This window comes from Spermophilus citellus, assembly GCF_964194105.1.
Source record: "Spermophilus citellus genome assembly, chromosome: 3".
Taxonomy (NCBI): Eukaryota; Metazoa; Chordata; class Mammalia; order Rodentia; family Sciuridae; genus Spermophilus; species Spermophilus citellus.
The window spans coordinates 29,324,299-29,345,806 of NC_138184.1; the positions used below are offsets into that span (position 1 = coordinate 29,324,299).

Consider the following 21,508-nt stretch of genomic DNA (forward strand, 5'->3'; position numbering starts at 1 on the left):
CTTCTGACTCAAAGACAACACAGATGTATTTCCAAAACTCTAGAGTAACAAATAATTTAACAAAAAATAAAAGTAAATTCCAAGAAAAAAAATAAATTACTGACAAAAACTGATTAGGCTTACTTTTAGATATAGTTCTTTGAAACAACCTAAGAAAAGAAGGAGGGACTACAACATTATTAAAATGTTTCAGAATTGTAATGCTCTTCTCTTGGTCCCAAATTCATCTTTCAAGTAAGAACCGTGAGCACGTATGTCTAGTCCTATAAGGAATAGCTTTACTATCCACTATCAATCATCTTTGTTTGGCCTTCAGAGCTCCCTAGTGAGGTGTTCCCCTTTTAAGTTTTTATCCTGATTCTATCTTGTTGAGGTTGATACTAAAATAACTTTACTTTTACAAAATAAATTATACTGAGAAAAAGAAACCAGTCAGTCTAGAATTTAAAAGTAAGTTAGATATGTAGGCTTCCCAAAGATAACTCAAAGTTAACTGTATTAAAATGAATATCACATTATAGTTAGTCATAAAGTGTTATAAAAATTGAATATCTACAAGGATTAATCAGCTGGCCTTATTTAGTAAACCAACAGAATCACATTCTATGGAACTAGAGGTCTAGAATGGTGAAAGAGCTCTCCTACAGGCACATAATGGCTTCTGGCTAGCAAGTGGCCTAGACAAGGAGCTAAGTTCTTTTTCCATCATTGATTATAACCTAAAATATAGGTATAGCCATTCCATGTCTGACCACATTTAAATATAACCTCTCCACAAGTCTCAAAATTAAGCTTCTATTTTCTTGCCCAAAACTAATTATCATGACACCAGTGAAAATGTAGGTGTTTCACTCTAAGAAAACATACAAAACTAACGTACAAATGTTTTAAATGAAGTCACTTATTTAATGGATTTCATTCCATACACTTAATCATTTCTGTTCAGTCAATATTTACAGAGCCTCTATTACGTGCCAGGTACTGTGCTAGGTCCTGGGTACACAATGGTGGGGAAAAATAAAACTGGTTTATAATGTTTTAACTAAGAATTTCAATAACAAGAATCAAATCATTTAAAAAGTGCAATACTTTTCAAGAAAACACCTGTTTACAAAGAAGCATCTATAAATTTAAATGTAAATTATTTTCAATTTAATACAACTTTTATGTAGTAACTACTTTCTGCATACCTGGTAGTGCTTAGCAGCGATTTTTAATCCTTCATCATTATCCAGGTTCTGTTCTGCTGCAATCTGGCTAGCTAAGGCTGCACAATTGAACAACACACAGCTCTTTTCATATCCTAAGCTTGCAAGAGCTGTAAAAAATTAAGAAAGAAAAATGTATCAGTTTTTTTCCTAAAGGAAATAAATGTTTCAAAGCAAAATACTATTACCTCTATTCCAGTAGCTCTCACAAGAAAAAAATTCCAGACCTGTTTTCTAACCTATTTCAAGCTGACCTGCTAAGCACTTATTTCCACAAAAATACGCCCATCATCAAAAACTCAAAAGGTGGGCTGGGGTTGTGGCTCAGAGGTAGAAACCTAGCATGCATGAGGCATGGGTTCGATCCTCAGCACCACATAAAAATAAAATAAAGGGGTGTGTCTACCTACAACTAAAAAATAAATATTAAAAAAATCAAAAGATCAATAAATTATTCTTTCTTTCCTTTTACTTCCACATTTTTATTATAGTCAGGTTCAAAATGTAAGAATCATTCTCGATGTTAATTCTCACCTAACTTTTTAAATCCAAACCGATTCTTCCATTTTTCCATCCTCTCACAAAATTATATCCTCCCACCACATTTAAACCAGTTCTTCATTACTACAAAGTGGAGTCAATGCAAGCACCTCCTTGCTGGTCTTCCATTCCTCACTCTTTCATGTCAATACATTTCTCAGAGGGTTAGCAGATTCCTTTGGCTGAAATACACCTCTGATCAAGAACCCATATACCTCCTATCCATTAGCATAGCTGCTATTTGAAAAAAAAAGAAAGAAAATAACAAGTGCTGCGGGTACAGAAATTGGAACTCTTGTACACTGCTGGTGGGAATGCAAAATGCTGTAGCTACTGTGAAAAACAGTATGGTGGGACCTCAAAAAATTAAAGCCAGACAGATTAAAGCATGCCTGTAATCCCGCTATTCAGAAATTGAGGCAGGAGGATGATCACAAAATGAAAGTCAACCTTGGCAATTTAGTAAAACCCATCTCAAAATGAAAAGTAAAAAGTGTTGAGGATGTAGCTCAGTGGTAAAATACCCCTAGGTTCAATGTAAATACCAGAAAAAGAAAAAAAAATCTTAATAGAACTACCATATGATCCAGAAATTCCATTTTTAGGTACATGCTCAAAAGAACTGAAAGCAGAGTCTCAAACACATATTTGCACACCCTTGTTCATAGTCAAAAGGTAAAAGAAACCCAAGTGTACACTGACAAATGAACAAAATGCAGTATACACATGCAATTAAATATTATTCCTTTAAATTAAGGAAATCAAATACCACAAAATGGATGACTCTGGAAGACGTTATATTATGCTAAGTAAAATCAGTCATTCACAAAAAGACAAATATTGTACAATTCCACTTACATGAAGTTCTCAGAGTAGTCAATGCACAGAAACACAAAGCAGATGTAGTTACCAGGGAGGGGATAGGAGGCTGTTGTTTAAATGTGTGCAGCATTTCAGATTTGCAAGATAAAAAGGTTCTGAAGATCTGTTTCACAACAATGTGGCTACACCTAACACTACTGAACTGTACACTTAATGATCAGCATAATAAATTTCATTTGGTTTTACTTTTATAAGGTTACCTACAGTACTAAAATACAAAGGAAGAAAGCAGAATAGTGATTACCAGGGGCTAGTTGGGAGGGAAGAATGGGAATTTATTATTTAATGGGTACAGAGTTTCAGTTTATAAGATGAAAAAGTTCTAGAAATAGGTGGTGGTAATAGTGCAAAATAATGTGAATATCCTTAATATAACTTAACTACACCTATTTAAATAGTTTAGATGGTACATTATGTGTATTTTATCATAATTAAAAATAATTTTTAGAAAAAGAATCTGCAATAGCTCTCTATGACCTGTAGAATTCATTAACAGCATATTTAAGGTCTTGCATCACATGCCAGGCATTGACTGCCAGGCAAAATAATCAGAAAGCATCTTACAAAAATCACTAGACAAACCATCTAGAAGAACCCAAACAAACAACACTACAGTTGTTTTTTTATGCTACAGAGTGTTGTCATAAAGTAAATCAATAAATCCCTTCTTGTTACAATCTCTTAGTAATCTCTCATTTAATAATGGCCAGTTTTCAACTTGATTCCAAACCAATTCTATCCTCCTCACTGAAAAATTTGGCAGTCATACATACGAACTACTCCAACGTACTTTCATAAATAGGTACATGAAAAATCTAGTATAACATGACTATAGAATCATATGAAAGCCTACAGAGAAATAGAAGATTAAAGTAACTGAAAAACTGAGCCCAGCATAAACAAAGATAATTCTAGTAATAAAAGGTAATATTCTAAAGACTGAAATTAACATCCTTAAAGAGTTCCAAAGAACAGTATTTCCATAAAACAAGATTTTTTTTGGGGGGGTACCTGGGATTGAACCCAGGGATGTGTAACCACTGAGCCACATCCTCTGCCCTTTTATATATATAACATAGAGACAGGGTCCCCTCAAGTTCCTTAGGGCCTCACTAAGTTGCTGAGGCTGGTTTTGAATTTGTAATCCTCCTACCCTCAGCCTCCTAAGCTGCTGGGATTACAGGTGTGCACCACAGTGGCAAGATCTTATGTTTTTAAAAGTCAGTGACTAATAAAAGGTGCCTAGAAATTAAAAACTTGATTACTTAAATGTTTTCAAAAGTATTAGAAAGTAATATCTGGTGAGTTTCCAAAAAAGTAGAAAATTAAAGAAATTAAGAATATAAGAATTATGAGTGAATAACTCAAACAACCAACATACAACTAATAAAGCATTCCAAAGAGAAAAGTGGGTGAATAAAAGCGAAAATGATCAAAGAAAATTTCACAGAGCTTAAGAAAAATACTAGTATTTCAACTAAAAGAGCCAACAATAAGTGCCACACTCAAAACTTTAATGAGATTCTAAACACAAAGAACAAAAGGAAAACTGTAAAAATCTTCCCAAAAGAAAAGAAACGGGTCACCTATAAAACTTTTCAACAACAACACTGGATAACAAAAAGCAAGGAACAATGCCTTCAAGTTCTAAAGAAATATAACTTAAATTAATTTGACTACTTTATATTGTGCTCAATATGGGTAGAAAGGAGAGAACAAGGAACAACTTGGTAAAGCAAAGACATAAAAAAGGTAAAAAAGAGCAAACTCATGCTATAAAACCTTTAGCTTTTACTGAGTGAGGTGAAAGGTTGACAGTTTCTAACAGAATAACTCAGCCCACATGTGGGAAATAGACCACAGGGATTCAACAGACTGGAGAATAGCTGCTACAGCAAAATGCTGAGAGCTGATGGAGGCTCAGGCCAGAACAGCAACAATAATAGTGAGAAGGGTGGCCGGGGCTGGGGCTCAGAGGAAGAGCACTTGCCTAGCATGTGAGGCACTAGGTTCGATCCTCAGCACCACAGAAATATAAAATAAAAGGTATTGTGTCCACTTACAACTAAAAAATAAATAAATAAATGTTTGGGGGGAAAAAAGATGGTAAGAAGTGACTGGAATTTGAATACACTTTAAAGTAAAATCTGAGCCTTTCCTGATGAATCAATTAGATGTGAAGAATGAAGCGAAACATAGTCAAAGATGACTTGTTTTTACCTAAGCGTCTAAGTGCCAGAATTTCAAACCAAATTCATGTAATGACAGAATATAGACATTTTCCAGAAGAGATTCAGAAAGTTGACCTTTTCTTGGAAAGTTACTTAGGAATATATCCAAGCAAAAGAGGAAGACATAATATGCAGAAAACAATGGTTTTAACCTAGGGGAGCAGTGACAGTTCAGGAAGAAAACTATGCAATATCTTTGGAGAACCAACTGTCCAAATGCAAGCAAGAAAACACAAAAGGCCATGAAAAGAATCTCTTAAGAAAAGGGAACTCTGAAGAAATAGGAAAAAGCAATAGGACATTTTGGAAAATTTGGGGAATAGGATAAAAGCATAGAATGTGTGGCAGTGGAAGAGCAATTAAAACCTCTAAAACACACACACACACACACACACACACACACACACACAAAGCAGCTGAGCAAGAAGGCGCACACCTGTTAATCTGAACCACACTGGATCCTCCTACAAGGAAGGAGGATCACCAAGTTCAAGAACAGCTCTGCAACTTAGCAAGACCCTGTCTCAAAACAAAAAATAAGAAGAGAGATGTAACTCAGTGGTTAAGTCACCCTTAGGTTCCGTGTGTGTGTCTGTGTGTGTGTGTGTGTGTCTGAGAGAGAGAGAGAGAGAAAGAGAAAGAGAGTGAGAGTGTCACACAGAGCAATAATGAAAGTCATGATTTAAATAAAAAGCAACTGGTTAGTCTACTATGTGAGAGAAAATCGGAAGGCTTCAAAAATAAATGAAATATGTTCCAAGCAACAGATAAAAGTAAACTATTTATATAGATATATATGCTAGTCTACTACATTCCCATATTATCCCAGGCTGAATTCTTTTTTTTTTTTTTAACAATTTCTCATGTCTGAGAGATTTTGAGAACTTTTTGGTTCTTATATTTATATTATAATTATATTTTCCTTTATGATTTCTTCTATCACATCTAAACTTAAACCAGGTATTCTTGTAAATATTTAGCACTTCTTTCTTCAAAGAGCAATTTTTTTCTTAATATTCAACTCTTATTTTTCATGTGATTGCTCCTTTTTCACTAAGTTTTTCAAAATGAGTAACTTACCTATAAATATTCTAACATTTAAACACTTGTTTAAAATAAATTCAAAACCCCACCTCCTAGAGTTAACCAGTTAATTTTAGAGTATTTTCACAAACAGGTACACATACGTTCACATGCAACTTTTCACAAACTGGATACTACACCATACTTGAATTGCCTGGAATGCACAAGTCCAAAGAGAAGGAATCACACTGGTTCTATATGAAGTATGTCCCAAGCAGCCCAACTCAGAGGATCCAAGGTTGTGCAAAGCACCAACTCTGATCTGTAACAGGCTTTTTATTTAATATTCCATGGCTTTAAATGTCAACAAATATATACATTTGCATTATTGTGTTTAGTCTTCTAAAACTGCACAATGTTTTTAATACTTTTAGTTGTAGATGGACACAATAACTTTATTTATTTTCTTATGTGGTGCTGAGGATCAAACCCAGTAATCAAACCCACACATTAGGCAAGCACGCTACCACTGAGCTACAACCCCAGTCCTAAAATTGTGTAAGATTTTAATAATAGGTAACAAGACATTACTGAAAGACATTTAATTTTCAATTCTTGCCACTAGAAATGCCTTAATTAACCACTTCCTGCTTTATTTATGCTCTTAATTTTTTTGCTTTTCACTTCTAGGAATTTGATTCATCGCTCAACTAATCTTACTCAAGAATCTCCTAGTCTCCTGTCATCTGCTCTTATTCTCAGTCTAACAATTTGCTTAAATCACAACAGCACTAACTTTCTTTTCTTCACTTTGCCTCCCTTACGGCATAATGCTCCCTTGGTCCCTAGATCTTTCCTTCAACTTTTCATAACTGAGCAACTCATATTTGCTGTATTCACTTCCTCACCTCTTATCCACCTCTCAAACTGACGAAATTTGGTTTTCTTTAGCATGCTCCTAGTAAAACCTTTCTCTCTGCCAAATTCAGTAACTTCTCCAATCCCACTTACTTCTGCCACAATAACTTAATGCTTCAACCTTGATGATCACCAGAGTCACCTCAAGATATATTCAAAAACTCAAAAATTCCAGTGCACCAACTTAAAATCTCCTATCACATCCGGCAATCTGTATCTTCATCTTTCAAGATATCCTTGTTTCTTTAACATTCCTCAGCAATTCTAATATGCAGTCAGGTTTGGAAACAACTGAACTATTTCACCTTAGAATTCCCTTTCTTGTCTCTATTCTTTACTGGTTCCTCCAATATCTGAAAGCTTTTTCTCAACCTCATTCCCAGAACCTCTTCCTTTATTTCCCCTGAAGACCAAATTCCCTAGCACTGGCTTTCATACTTTTCTATTATCTGCCAGAGGGGACAAATTATTAGCACCTAATGACAACTGTTCCCAAATCTACATCTCTTTTGAGCTTTAAATCTATTGTTTACAAATGCAAGAGAAATTTCTACCCAGAAATAACAGAAAATTCAAATTCAACCTGTCTAATAAAAGGAATAAATACCAATATGTGAAACCAAATTATAAATCTCAGCATCAACCCAATAAGACTTTAGAAAGTCAATCTTTGTAATTACTAAATTGGCAATAATAGTGCTTTTCCTCATTGAGCTACTGGGGAATTCAGTAAGATAATAAAGTAAGCCCCTCCAACAATGCCTGGGTATAGTAAATGCTCAATAAACATGAGCTATTAATATACAATAGGGGAGGGCTGGGAGTGTGGCTCAGTGGTAGAGCACGTGCCTAGCATGTGTGAGGCACGTGGTTCTATCCTCAGCACCACATAAAAAATAAATAAAATTAAGTTATTAAAGTATACATATGAATGTAAACAACACATAATATATACAATATACAATACATAATAATACATACATATATAAATACATAAACAATAGGGTAAAGTACCACCAATTCAGGACTATAATGTTTGCAATTCTTCATAATTTATTTTCCAATATTATCACCCTTCATAATCCCCAATTCACCTTATGGTTTTGAGCAATAGCCTTAATTATTATAGTATGTATTATATATAATATATATTATTTTACATATTTCCATCTCCTCACCTATATAAGTATATGCCTTATAGATACCTTACATTAAGATAGTTATATAATATCCAATATGTAAATATATGAGCATATATAATAATATCTTTTAAGATACTTAGTATTTACTATATCTTATACAATGAGTATATACCAAAGCACTTTAAATACATATGCCATGTTAGGTATATATATTTGGTTATAAATATCATTTTCTGGGGATGAAGCTAAAGATATAGCTCAGTGGTACAAAATATATATAAACATTATGTGATGTGTGCATGTATCGTGTTACATCTTTTATTACTCATTGCAGCTAATATTTATTGAGCACTGTCCCAAAGGCTCTGCATGTTTTCATTCTTTTAAGCCACATAAGAACTCAATGAGATAAATAATATTAGCCTCACTTCACTGATGAGGAAATTAAGACACAGAGACAAAACCTTGCCTGAGCTGGCAGATCAAAAAGCCTTCACCTTCTGACCTTTGGTTATGATGTTGTACTTGTAATATTATTTTTTACCTGGAAAAACAAATTCATCCTTTAGGATCTAATTTAAACATTGTTGCTTTAAATAGGTAAAATTAACTTCTTCCTCATCTATGGTCCCAATTTGTGCACAGGATGATAAACAGTCATTTCTCATTTAACAACAGGATACATTCTGAAAAATGACTCATTAAATGATTTCACTGTTGTTTGAGCATCATACTTACACCCACTAAGACAGCTACAACATCACTAGGTGGCATAATCTTATGGGACTACCATCACACATACAGTCTTTCATGGACAAAAATATCACTATGCAATATACATTATATATTGGTAGTACATACAGAATGATCAACTATCTTCCCAATCAGACTGAATGCAACTATCTTATTCATTTTCATAACTAGGACAGTGCCTGGCAAGGCAAAGGCTCTACAAATATTATGAAATTGCACTTGAAGTTTAGAAGAAAATGACATGTAAAAAAACTTTAGTATTTAACAAAGAGTCATTAGGATACAATTTTAAAAGCCTAAAACAATACAAAAATATTTAGGACAAGTTTCCTATCATTTTTATTAAAACTACATACCCAATTTTACAGATCCTCCAAAAAGTGAACCTTTATCGAAAGCATCCTTCCAGGTAAATGTTAAACAGATCTGGACAGAATGGGAAAAGATAGAAAATTATTTTGTCATCATGGATTTCATTAAATATTAAGTCTCTTTTTTTGGTACCAGAGATTGAACCCAGAGGCACTTAACCACTGAGCCACATTCCTAGTCCTTTTTAGTTTTGGGGACAGGGTCTAAGTTGCTTAGGGTGTTGGTAGGTTGCTGAGGTTGGTTTTGAACTTGCAATCCTACTGCCTTAGCCTCCTGAGTTGCTGGAATTAGAGATGTGCACCATCCACCTAGCTCTTAAGTATCTTTTGAAGAAAAATCCACAATGAAGAAAAGGACAAAAGTTCAACCTGTCTAAAACATTATCTCCTTATAACCAACCCAATTTCTTTTCCCCCTCTGGACAATAATTTTCTTTAAAGTAAAGTACTGGCACTAGGTTATTTCAAAATGGTCATTCTATATCAGTAATCATAAACACTAGCATTCATCTTCATAAACACACAATGAGTTGACAGAACAAGCACTACATGTTTGTCAAACAAGCAAAGATAAACAAAAGCAATAAAGTAAGTACTACAGGTTTTCCAGGAGATAAAATTAAACACAACTATTACAAAAGTAGGAAAATGGTTTCTCAAGAGGATGGGATGATGTTTTACTTTTTGATCTGAGTGGTTGTTAAATAAGCATGCACACTTTGTGAAATTCGAACTATACATATGATTCATCCTCTTCTCTGTAGAGTACTACACCTAAAATTTTACTTAGTGGAAAACTACATCTATCTCTGCTTCTAAACTAAGTGTAACACTTATGAAGGTTAAAAAGAACTTAGTCTCATTTAAATTATTTATTACAACCTAATAAAAAAGTTAATTCTGGATTAGGTAAACCTTCAAACATACAGAAAAATAAAAAGAATAACATAATGAATTTGCATGTACCCATCAGCAGCTTTAGCTTTTTACTCTTTTTAGTTCATCTCCTCCCTAACTCCTCCTCCTACCACCACCACCCATTCACACACACTTTTCTTCCTAGAATATTTTAAAACAAAATCTCAATACCTAATTATTTCACCTGTAGAAACTTAAGTACAAGGACGTTTAAAGTACTTTTCTTATACTGTTTTAAAACTCAGAAATATCCCAAAGGGACAGGGAATATAGCTCAGTGGTATACCACTTGCCTGGCATATATGCCTGGGTTCAATTCCCAACACCACCAAAAAAAAAAAAAAGTACCACAAAGTTTAAAACTTTTATAAAACTATAAGAAATTACAAACATTTTAAATTTCCAACAACTAGTCTTTAAGAGAAAATAAAGCTGACATGTTTGTAATGTAATATCAATCGTAACAGCCATTGCAACTTTTATATGCAATTGTAATTTGGGCTAATAATTTTTAAGAAACTGAGACCAATACTTTCTGAATTATATAGCTTACTTCTTAATCCTGTAAAAGGGGAAGAACACAGAATGTTAAATCAATCAATAAACAGTTCTTCTTTTTATATAAAATGAACTCCACTGCTCTACATGAGCCTCAGAAATGACGGGGGAACTACATGAATCAAATTTCAGGAGTCTTGAGAAGCACATATGTTCAGATCAGACAAATCTAAACACTTCTAGTTCATATAAAACCAGCTAAACATAGTAAGGAGGTATCATTGATCTCAATAAACTGATATCATAGGTGGAAGGAAATGGGTAATTTGCCATTACCACACAACTTTAAAACAAAATTAATGGCTTACCTGATTTTCAGAAAATGGGAATTTGGGTTCAATGGAACAAATCTGATCATAATATCTAAAAAATAGAGCAAAGTTAATAATTAGCGGAGGTAAACATGACATACATTTATATAAACACAAGTGATTTAAAAGTATACAAAAATTCATGTTTATGCCAGGCGTGATGGCTCACACTTGTAATTCTAGCAACTTGGGAGGCTGAGGCTGGAGGATCACAAGCTTGAGGCTAGCTTCAGCAACTTAGTGAGACTGTTTCTAAATTTTAAAAAGGAATAGGGATATAGCTCAGTGGTAAAACACCCCTATGTTTTATCCTCAGTACCACCAAAAAAAAGAAAGAAAGAAAAAGATTCATGCTGACTTTAGTAGCCCACAAATTCAATTCAATCAGTTATTTTAAGTTTCATGAACATCCTCTCAATGTGTAAACCAGGAGCTAAAATATACAAAATGAAAAACTGTGAGAAAAAAAAGATACCCACCACCACAGACAATATTTATCAATTACTATTGCCTAGAAATTAACTAACATCTTCCCAAAAAACTATGTATTTCTTAAAATACTCCTTTTTTATTAAGATACTTAAGTTTATACCCATTGGACAAATTACTGTCTCTGGCAAAGTGATTAAAAATAGGTTTACAAACTCTCAAAATGTTTTAGGTATGTCCATTTCTTTAGGTTATGTCACCACTACCATACAGCTCATCAAAGTTCACACAGTTCATCTCTTTCAGGTAAACTTATCTAGAAGTTTCCTAGACAACTCCCATTTCCTTTCTCATTTTTTGCTAATAATGTAGGTAATTTGTAATCTAGCCCCAGCCTCTCCATCCCCACAGTCCCCACTACACAGTACATGATATTCCTAACATTTTTCTGAGAGTGAACCTACCCTCAGAGTTGAGGATCTGGGCCTGAAGGTTTCTTTCAGGGATTTTCAACCACATCTTTATCTTTTCAGCCTCAGATTGTCTTTAGGGGTATCTCATGTTTCTTAATTCAGATCTTTTCTGACTTCTCTGAAATGATTTGGCTTGTTGGTTCCCTTGCTTATGCAGTTAGATTTTAGTTTTCTGCTTCTTTTTTTCACTTTTCACCTTTTTGAACATTTTGTTGAAACCTCTTGTATGCTGCTGTGCCTTTTCCTATTCTCTTTTTCTTTGTTCATTTACTTTTATTTTGGTACTGGAAATTAAACCTAGGGCCTTACACAGGCTAAATAATTGCTTTATATCTGAGCTACACCAAATCCTTTTAGATTTTTAAGTTTTTTTTTTTTAATTAGTGAAGTTTCAGGAGAGATTACAAGGGTTTTTAAAGATCTCTTTGTTTAACAGGAAGAGGTGGGTATCTGATTTCAGCTCTCTACAGTGGTTATATCAATTTATATTCCAGTAACTAGTATATATGTTTTTTATTCTTCTACATTCTTCCTGGTACTCACTGATGAAAAATTTAAATCATTACTTTTCACTAAAATGATGGGTGTGGGATGGTATCTTGTTTTAGTATGCAATGCCTTTATTTTGCTGAGATTAAACATTTATGTTTATTAGTCACTTTGTTTCTTTTTCTATGATTTTTTGGGTCCCATTTTCTGTCAAGTTGTTTGCTTTTTTAAAAAAAAAACTGATTTGAAGAAGTTACTTACATTTTTTGGTTATTTATCTTTTTTTCCATTATGTATGTCTTAAAATTGTCTGGTCTATTTCTTTTTTTAGTTTTAACATTTACTACTAAACTTTGTATTTGTGGTATCTTTTGTTATATATAAGTCTTTGCAAAAATGTTTTAGTCTCCTCATTATTATAGTAACAATTTTTTTCTTATTAATGTTGTGCATTTGTTATGTGTGATTCCTGTCCTCACCTAAACCAGCAGATTTGCTAAAGATTTGGGGCCACCTTTTTCTTTGTTAAAATCAAATATATATATATAAAATCAAATATATATATATATATATATATATATATATATATATATATATATTTGAAATATGTTTTTTTTTGCTTATTTGTTTAATTTCTTTTTGTTTTGAATGATTAGTTGTTCATCTTTTTTGTTTTTCTAATACATTTTATTTATTGGTAAATGGGATTGAACCCAGGAGTGCTTAACCACTGAGTCACATCCCCAATTCTTTATTTTTATTTAAGTTGCTTAAAGCCAAGCTTAATTGCTGAGGCTGGCCTTGAACTTGAAATCCTCATGCCTCAGCTTCTGAAGTAGTTGAGATTACAGGCATGTGTCACCATGCCCTGCAATACTTTTATTTTAGAAATTTATGTTTCTTCTCAGTCTGCATTGGCTGTATTTTACTGACTTTGAAATACTGATATTTATTTTTAAATAGTTGATAATTTGTTTTTTTAAATATTTATTTTTTAGTTTTAGGTGAACACAATATCTTTATTTTGTTTCTATGTGGTGCTGAGAATCAAACCCAGTGCCTCACGCATGCTAGGTGAGCGCGCTACCACTTGAGCCACATCCTCAGCCCTTGTTTTCTTTTTTTAATATTCATTTTTTAGTTGTAGCTGGACATAATACCATTTATTTATTTATTTTTATGTGGTACTGAGGATCAAAATCAGGGCCTCGCATGTGCTAGGCTCTACTTTATAGATCAGGAAAGAAAATATTGTTGTTTTATTTTCCTTCACAACTCTTGCTCACATTCTGATTCTTGATTTGGGGTGAAGATATTGAGATAAATTATACTAATGACATTGTAACAATTTCTTTATAAAATCTTAATGGAGAGTCCTACGTGAACCACATCGCCGGAGATAGTGTAGAGGATATAAAGATGTATTGTACTTGATCCCAATCTCAAGGAATATCTGAGGTTGCTATACCTTAATTTGGCCCAGTAATTTTATTTTGCATAGATGAATAAACATGAAATTTTGAAGAAAGTTTTAAGATTTAAAGTCTGATGTATTTTTCCCCCTTGTGCCGCCGTCTGGCTGGGCACAAAATCACGAGCCACTCACAGCTTTGTAGATTCAAACAGCAATTCTTTATTCCCGAATTCACACCAGCACTCTACACACATACGTTCTGGGGAAATCCACGTTCTGGGCCAAATCCACGAACTCCACCAGGCTCCGAATCCCAAATACTTTTTGAATCCCAGGAGAACTCAAGGGGAACTCAAAGAGCGGGTGTGCCTGAGGCAGCAGGATACGCCCTATTCCCAGCAGGGTACACCTTAAACCTGGAACCGCCCTAAACCCAAGGAGCGGGATACTCCCTATTCCCAGCAGGATACACCCTAAACCTGGATCCGCCCTAATCCAGTAGGATCCTCCCTAAACCCGGATCCACCCTGGTCCTTGAGCAGGGTCACCTTTCTCAAACATACATGCAATGTCACTGCAAATGTCCAAGGCAAGTCCATTTCCAGAGTCCTTCCTCTAAGCAACATGGGGTACGCTGGCAAGGAAATTGTCATACCTACTTGACTAATGGCTCTCAGCACCCTTGAAGTCTGATATGTGTGTTTAATGTTTTTCTGAAAGTTGGTAAATAAAGTAGCCTATCAGGACTATCTTATCATTGTGTATAACCCTTTGATTTACCCAAAAGGTTAAAACTCTTATATTGACTTTATGGTGGAAGCTGGCTAAGGATCTGACTCTCTGTTTGCTTTCTATTCATATTCTGCTGCAGCAGTGCTTCATTAATGATTTTTCAGATGATAAATTGGGTGAAGAATGAAGTATGAAAATAAGATTCAGGAAGGTTCTGTAAACTCTAGTTCATAACTCCAGCTTAGTTTCTCTGGTCTCTTGTTTCTCCCTCTAGTTGCTGGTCAGAAGTACATAGTCCTAATACAGAGGTGAGCTGTATAGAGTTATAGGAATTTGGCTAATGTGGATTGGTGTTTCTTAATCCTTATATCTTTCTCTTAAAACTTTTTTTAAAACTAGAACTTCTGATGGTAATTTCAACTATTTCCATTTTTGTTACTTTCGAAGAAATGTATTTATTTCCTAGTTTTCTCCCCCCATGAGGGTTTTTTTTTTTTTTTTTTTTTTTTTGGTGTTTGTGTGTGTGTTGCTGGGATTGAACCCAAGGCTCTTCCCATGCTGAGCATTACCATTAAGCCACACCCCCAGCCCTCCCTATGAGATTTGTAAATTAAGCTGTGATACATTTGCTTTGAAGTGCATGAGTTTTATAGAATAGTGGATTGCATATAAAACTACTTTTACATAGTTATAATAACTTATAGCTGCATTTATCACATACATATTATTTACCCAGGCACTATTTCAATATTTTGTTTGTATTATTTTATTTGTTCCTCACATATAAGGGAGGTATTAATTATCTTTACTTTAAAGAGGTTGAATAACTTGTTCATGGTTATACCTCTAAGAAATGGAATTAAAACTCATGGTTGGAATTCAAACTCAGGGTTGTCAAGACTTCAAGACTTGAAGACTTTGAGTTCTGCATATTGTGGCATCATACCATTTGTTTAGGTTTTTAAATTTTAAATAAGTGTTTCAAATTAAATTATTTCTGGGGCTGGAGTTGTGGCTCAGAGGTAGAGTGCTCAGGCTTGTTGGCTAAAAGCTCACTCTGTCAAGGGGAGAAGACTGCTTTATGTTTATTTATCATTCTTGATGCTGGAATAGTTAGGAAAAAGAGAATGGGAAAAGGCACAGCAGCATACAAGAGGTTTCAACAAAATGTTCAAAAAGGTGAAAAGTGAAAAAAAGAAGCAGAAAACTAAAATCTAACTGCATAAGCAAGGGAACCAACAAGCCAAATCATTTCAGAGAAGTCAGAAAAGATCTGAATTAAGAAACATGAGATACCCCTAAAGACAATCTGAGGCTGAAAAGATAAAGATGTGGTTGAAAATCCCTGAAAGAAACCTTCAGGCCCAGATCCTCAACTCTGAGGGTAGGTTCACTCTCAGAAAAATGTTAGGAATATCATGTACTGTGTAGTGGGGACTGTGGGGATGGAGAGGCTGGGGCTAGAGTACAAATTACCTACATTATTAGCAATTCTCCCCTTCTTCCTTATTAACAAAACCTCTGATTTTTTTAGCTGGGGATAAGGCCATCCATAATAAAAACTCCTTTTCCTAGCATTTCTTCTATGAGATGTGAACACACATAATGGCCAGTAACATATAAGTAGAATGTTGTGAGGCGGGTTCCAGATGCTCTCTTCCTCCATTCTACTGTCTGGAACTTGGGTATGCTTGTCATCTTGGACTATAAGAACCAGAACCATACTCTAGCTTTTACAGAGCCGAAAGCTGGAAGGAGTCTGAGCTCCAGTGAACTCCACAGAACTACCACCCCTTGACTATCACAACTACCTACCTGCCAACTTTTTAGACAAGAATAAAATCTTAGGGCTGGAGTTGCGGCTCAGCAGTAGAGTGCTCACCTAGCTCGTGTGAGGCACTGGGATCGATCCTCAGCACCACATATAAATAAATCAAATAAAGATATTGTGTACACTTACAACTAAAAAAAAAGTTTTAAAAAAAGAATAAAATCTTAATTTAATTCACTGGTAATTTGGGATCCCCCACATAAAGTTGAACCTAAACCTTATACAGGTGCCATTTGCAGATTCCCAACCTCCATTCACACTTGATCAAATTTTAGAAAGCTGAGGGCAGACTTTTTCATGGAAGGAAACAGGAAGCTTTCTTTCTAAAGAAACTTATCACCACAAAGTTTGTGGTGAAATGCTGAAATGTGCAGCTTCCAAAATAAAAGTAAAGCAAAACAGCAGCATCATGCTAAAATGTGCAGCTTCCAAAATAAAAGTAAAGCAAAACAGCAGCGTTCCCATGTGATCACCATACAGTTCAACATTTTCAAGGCTGTTCTACTCAATTTTTAATAAAAATCATTTTATAAAGGATAAAGTTCCTTTAATATAAATGATTTTTAAGTAAGCATGCTCATTAATATTGTACAAATAAATGTTTATCTTACAACATTTAATCCAGCATCTACAAGTCAAGTATATCATTGGAGTTTTGTATGTGGAGCTGTGTACCAGCCCTTATTAAGCTATCTTCTACTCTTTAGGAATTAGTTTAAAACTTCTTTTTCAAAGTTCATTAGTTTAAAAGTTCATTAGGCTAAAAAGTAAATGTTCAGGGCTGGGGATGTGGCTCAAGTGGTAGCGTGCTCGCCTGGCATGCGTGCGGCCCGAGTTCGATCCTCAGCACCACATACAAAGATGCTGTGTCCACCAAATACTGAAAAATAAATATTAAAGTTCTCCCTCTCTCTCCCTCTTTCTCACTCTCTCTCACTCTTTCTTTAAAAAAAAAAAGTAAATGTTCAGTTTACACAATTATCAAAAATAATCATAAAAATGAGATATTCTGCTTAATTTGAATACTCACAACTGTTTGATTCAAAACTATCTTATTTTACAGTGTATATACCCATAGAATTTTTGTACACATCTCCATTAAATATTTTAGCAGCCTGGAGTAAGTTAATCAACTTACCCTAATTCCACAAAAAAGGACAAAAAGGGCAAAAAAAAAAAAAAAGTTAAAAACCTTAATAGCTGCAGTAGGAGAGGACCATACAAAGGTAACTAAAGAAACACAGTTTCAAGGAAAAAGTCTCTGCAATAGCTCCACTACCTCAGAACAGTTTCCACATACATGCCTGGTTGGAAAACAAAGGATCCCAAGTTCAAAGATAGCCTCAGCAACTCAGCGAGGCCCTAAGTAAGTTAGCAAGACCCTGTCTCAAAAAATAAAAAGGGCCGCAGATGGGGCTAAGTGATTAAACACCCCTGGGTTCAATCCCTAGTACCAAAAAAGGAATGAACAAATGTTTTTTTAAAGTTCCTACCAGCATCCTATCTGAAGCATTATCCATTATCCTCCTTTGTCAGTCTTAAAATCCTGTGCCAACTGCCCCTGAAGACACCAAGTTCCTTCACCAATGGAACCAAACCTAGTCAACAAGGTTTTTACAGGTTCATTATACCACAAGTATGCTTTATTAATAATACTAATTGGGGCTGGAGTTGTAGCTCAGCGGTAGAGTGCTCACCTAGCATGTTTGAGGCACTGGGTTCCATCCTCAGCACCACATAAAAATAAATAAAGAAAATAAAGGTAATGTGTCCAACTACAACTAAAAATATATATTTTTTTAAAAAATAAAAATTGAAAATCCTCATTAAATCTACAGGTTAAAACAACTTTGAAGATTTTTAAAAATAGGTTAATTCTAGAAAAATGGCCCAAGTATTCCTAGGTTAACTTTAAAATTGTTTAAATTGCTGTGTGCGTTAGTGCACCCTGTAATCCCAGCAACTGGGGAGGCTGAGGTAGGAGGATGGCAAGTTACAGGCCAGCCTCAGCAACTTAGGGAGGCCCTAAGCAATGTAGCAAAATTCCTGCCTCAAAATAAAATATAAAAAAAGGGCTGGGGATGTAGCTCAGTGGTGAAGCATCCCTAGGTTCAATCCCCATAACAAAAAAAATGTGTTTATGCTAAGCATCAGACTAATGATCCTTACAGTCCAACAGTCTTGGCTCTAAAATTGACAGCTAGTAGTCATAATCTCTGAGCAATCTGTTTAATATCTCCTCCTTTGAGGAACCAACCCTTCCTCTGTCCAAACTTTTGCTTTGATCTATGAGGGATGGAAAAGTTAAACCAGCTGTTTAACCCAAAAGTCATTAAATTAGCCTATTTCCCACCACCTATTTCCCAAAAAGGGGTACAAACAGAACAAATAAACGGCCTCCATGGACTTTCAACAGAGCTAGGAGAAAGTCTACTGAGTGTTATGATTATTACATTTACTATAAGAGCTGCTACTGGGCCATCTCTAAGAAGACAGCATCATGGAGACAGATGATCTCCAGTGATGTCTAAACATAATGAATACATTTAGACATTTCAATTACCAGAGTCTTTTCTTAACTTAGGCTGGTTAAACCTGGATTTCTGCTATTCTACTACTTGCACCCTAATATACTTCCTCTTCTCCTGTGAAACGAGAATGTTAGAGGAAATGAGGTCATAAAGTGCCACAAAAATGCTGTCATGGTTAACGTAAAATACCAAAAAAAAAAAAAAAAGAACCTTTATTAAATACAGAATGAGGTCAATATCCATTTGCTAAAATAACAACTTATTCCATTACTGTGCATACCTGTTTGTAAACAGATTTTAAAACATACTTTGAATGTTTCATTATGTCACTCGAGTTTTACTTCAAATAACTGTAGCTCTTAACTTCTAGAATTATTCATCCGTCGTTTAATAACTTTGAATTTAAGACTGCCCATTTCAAGTGAACCACGTAATGAGTAATAAACAGACACTTGCTCCAAGTGTCCCGATTCCCCCACTTCCCTCAAGCAACTACTATTATGAAACCTAAATGTGGATCAAAAAGTCATAAGACAGTGACAGGAAAGCAGGGGGAGAAGGAAGTCTTCAGTCTGAGACATCAAAAAGTGAAAACTAGTTGAGTAAAGGTGACAAGAGAAATCAGTACGTGGCAGACTATTCCTCCCAAGTATCCAGCCTTGGCAACCAAAGGACAGGGTTACCTCCGGGCCGCGGGGCCGGTGGAGCTCACCAGGAAAGAATGCAGACCACACCTACGCTCCTGCCCAAGCCTGGGCGGGGCGGCTCGGCCTGGGCCACCGGCTCCGGAGAGTGAGGAAAGAAGGAGGCGGCTACACTGAAAACCTGACTTCAACACCCGCCCCCGCCCCCGGCCCCGCGCCCACCTCAGGAGCGTTTCCAGCGCTCCCTCGTGCTTGTCCAGCGGGCGGCCGAGGGCGGCTCGGCGCAGCTTGCTGAGCTCCTCCGCGGCGCGGCAGTACTGGGCCTGCTCCTCTCCGCCACTCGGGTACGTCTGCTGGATGAACTTCACCAGCGGCTTGGCCAAGTCCACCTCCGAGGTCTTTTTCAGCTGCACCGAGATGAACGTTGCCATAATGACCACCCGGCCGCCGTTCGGGCCAAAAAGACGGCGGGACAGTGATGAGGGCCGAGGCGCGCCGGGCACCGGGCGGCGGACAAGCGGACCGACGGGCTGACGGACGTTCGGTCGGCCGGCGCTCCGAGTCTGTCCACTTCCGGGAGCTCCGGCGCAGGCGCACTCAGAGAGACGCGCGCCGCACGCGGTCACGTGGAGGAGTTGCCGCGGCGTCACTCACCTGGTTCCCTTTGCGCCGTGGGGTCCTGGCTTTCTTAACTTATGGAGGTCTCCCCTTTTTCTTTACTGTCTGGACTGGTGGACTGGACACTTTCACGTAAGAATAACTACTGTTCCACTCCCTGGTGAAGTACGTCTGCTGTACTTACAGCTGCGAGGCTTTTCAATTACTTGCCCAAGACCTTGCAGCCTCCAGGTTATTTTGACCAATGATATTTCATTGAGCCACTGTTGACGGTCTGCTGTGTACATATTCTTGAGTGTACAGGGAATCTGAGTAAATAAGATTCCTGCTTTTTTGCAGTTTACAGTCAGGTAAGGACACTGACGGTAAGGTAAAATATAAAGATAAAAGGGGAGTTGGTTGCGGGAGCTTGAAATTTAGGATATGTGGTCCCTTGGAAGAACCAGACTTAAATGAGAAAAAAGGCTTTCTTTACAAAAGTGAACTTAAAAAGACTCTTGCAAAGTTCCCACCCTAACTTGGGATATGAAAGAATTCCACTGCCCTTCTTAAGCCCACCCTCCCCCACTGTAGTAGTGTAGCCCAGTGGTTCTCAGACAAGTGATTGTGCACTTGAAGGGACATTTAGCAATAATTAGAGACATTTTTAGTTGCAACTAGCAACTAACAGGTAGAGTCCAGAGATGCTACTAAACATCCTATAATGCACAGGATAGTCCCCACAACAAAGCTTATCTGGCCTAAAACATCAATACCAAGGGTGAGGGTCTCTTGAAAAGCATACTGTTATGAACAAGTTCCAAATTTTGAGAAATATACTGCTGGGGTTATAGTCTGATCCATTTGGAAACGGTAAATTGTTCCAAAGAATGAATGAAGGCTTGTCTTGAGAAGTAAGAAGAAAGCATTGTTGGAGAGAGATCACTGCCTAAGAATAAAGGGAGAGAAGTGAGGAATGGGATAGACCAATGAGGATTGACTTTCTTGAGAACTTTTCCATTAAAGTAAGGAGAAAGTCATTGTAATTTTCTTTGTTGGCCAATCCTCATTAAAGGGAAAGTAAAGGAACAGGACAACAAAGAATGTGAATGACCCCATACTCAGACCTCTGCTGATCCCATGGGAAGAAGCTACATGCTGGGAACTCTATCCAGAGGTTCCAAGTTGTGACCAGCAGCTGTATGATTAGAGAAACACACAAGTGAGGAGCAAGTTTAGGTGTAAAACTAAGGGATTTAATGTAAGTTGGTATGTCTGGTAATGTTACAGTCCTCCTACCTCCCATGTACCTTCATCCATTCACCCTTCCCTGATCTTCACCTTGTTATCCTCAACTCTCTTTGTTTTGTATCTTAAGACTGAAGAGATAAGGATGTGGCTCAGACCTTAGATCATTGTGTAATGCATTCTCAAGCCCAAGTAGTTTTATTTTTTAATATTTATTTTTTAGTTGTTGAGCACAATACCTTTATTTTATTTTTTTTTAATGTGG

At 36.1% G+C, this 21,508-nt stretch overlaps 1 protein-coding gene across 2 annotated transcripts in view; it reads right to left on the reverse strand.

Moving 5' to 3' along the window:
• PDCD6IP (programmed cell death 6 interacting protein) overlaps positions 1 to 19,838 on the reverse strand; it is a 77,012-nt gene extending 57,174 nt beyond the window's left edge. For both annotated transcript variants that reach the window (XM_081283510.1, XM_081283509.1), the window contains exons 1-4: positions 19,621 to 19,838; positions 10,853 to 10,907; positions 9,054 to 9,123; positions 1,191 to 1,318 (exon numbers count right to left, since the gene is read on the reverse strand). In XM_081283510.1, the coding sequence (XP_081139636.1) occupies positions 1,191 to 1,318; positions 9,054 to 9,123; positions 10,853 to 10,907; positions 19,621 to 19,829 (462 nt within the window). In that variant the 5' untranslated portion in view covers positions 19,830 to 19,838. The remainder of the gene's footprint in view (positions 1 to 1,190; positions 1,319 to 9,053; positions 9,124 to 10,852; positions 10,908 to 19,620) is intronic.
• Between the last annotated feature and the right edge of the window lie 1,670 nt (positions 19,839 to 21,508).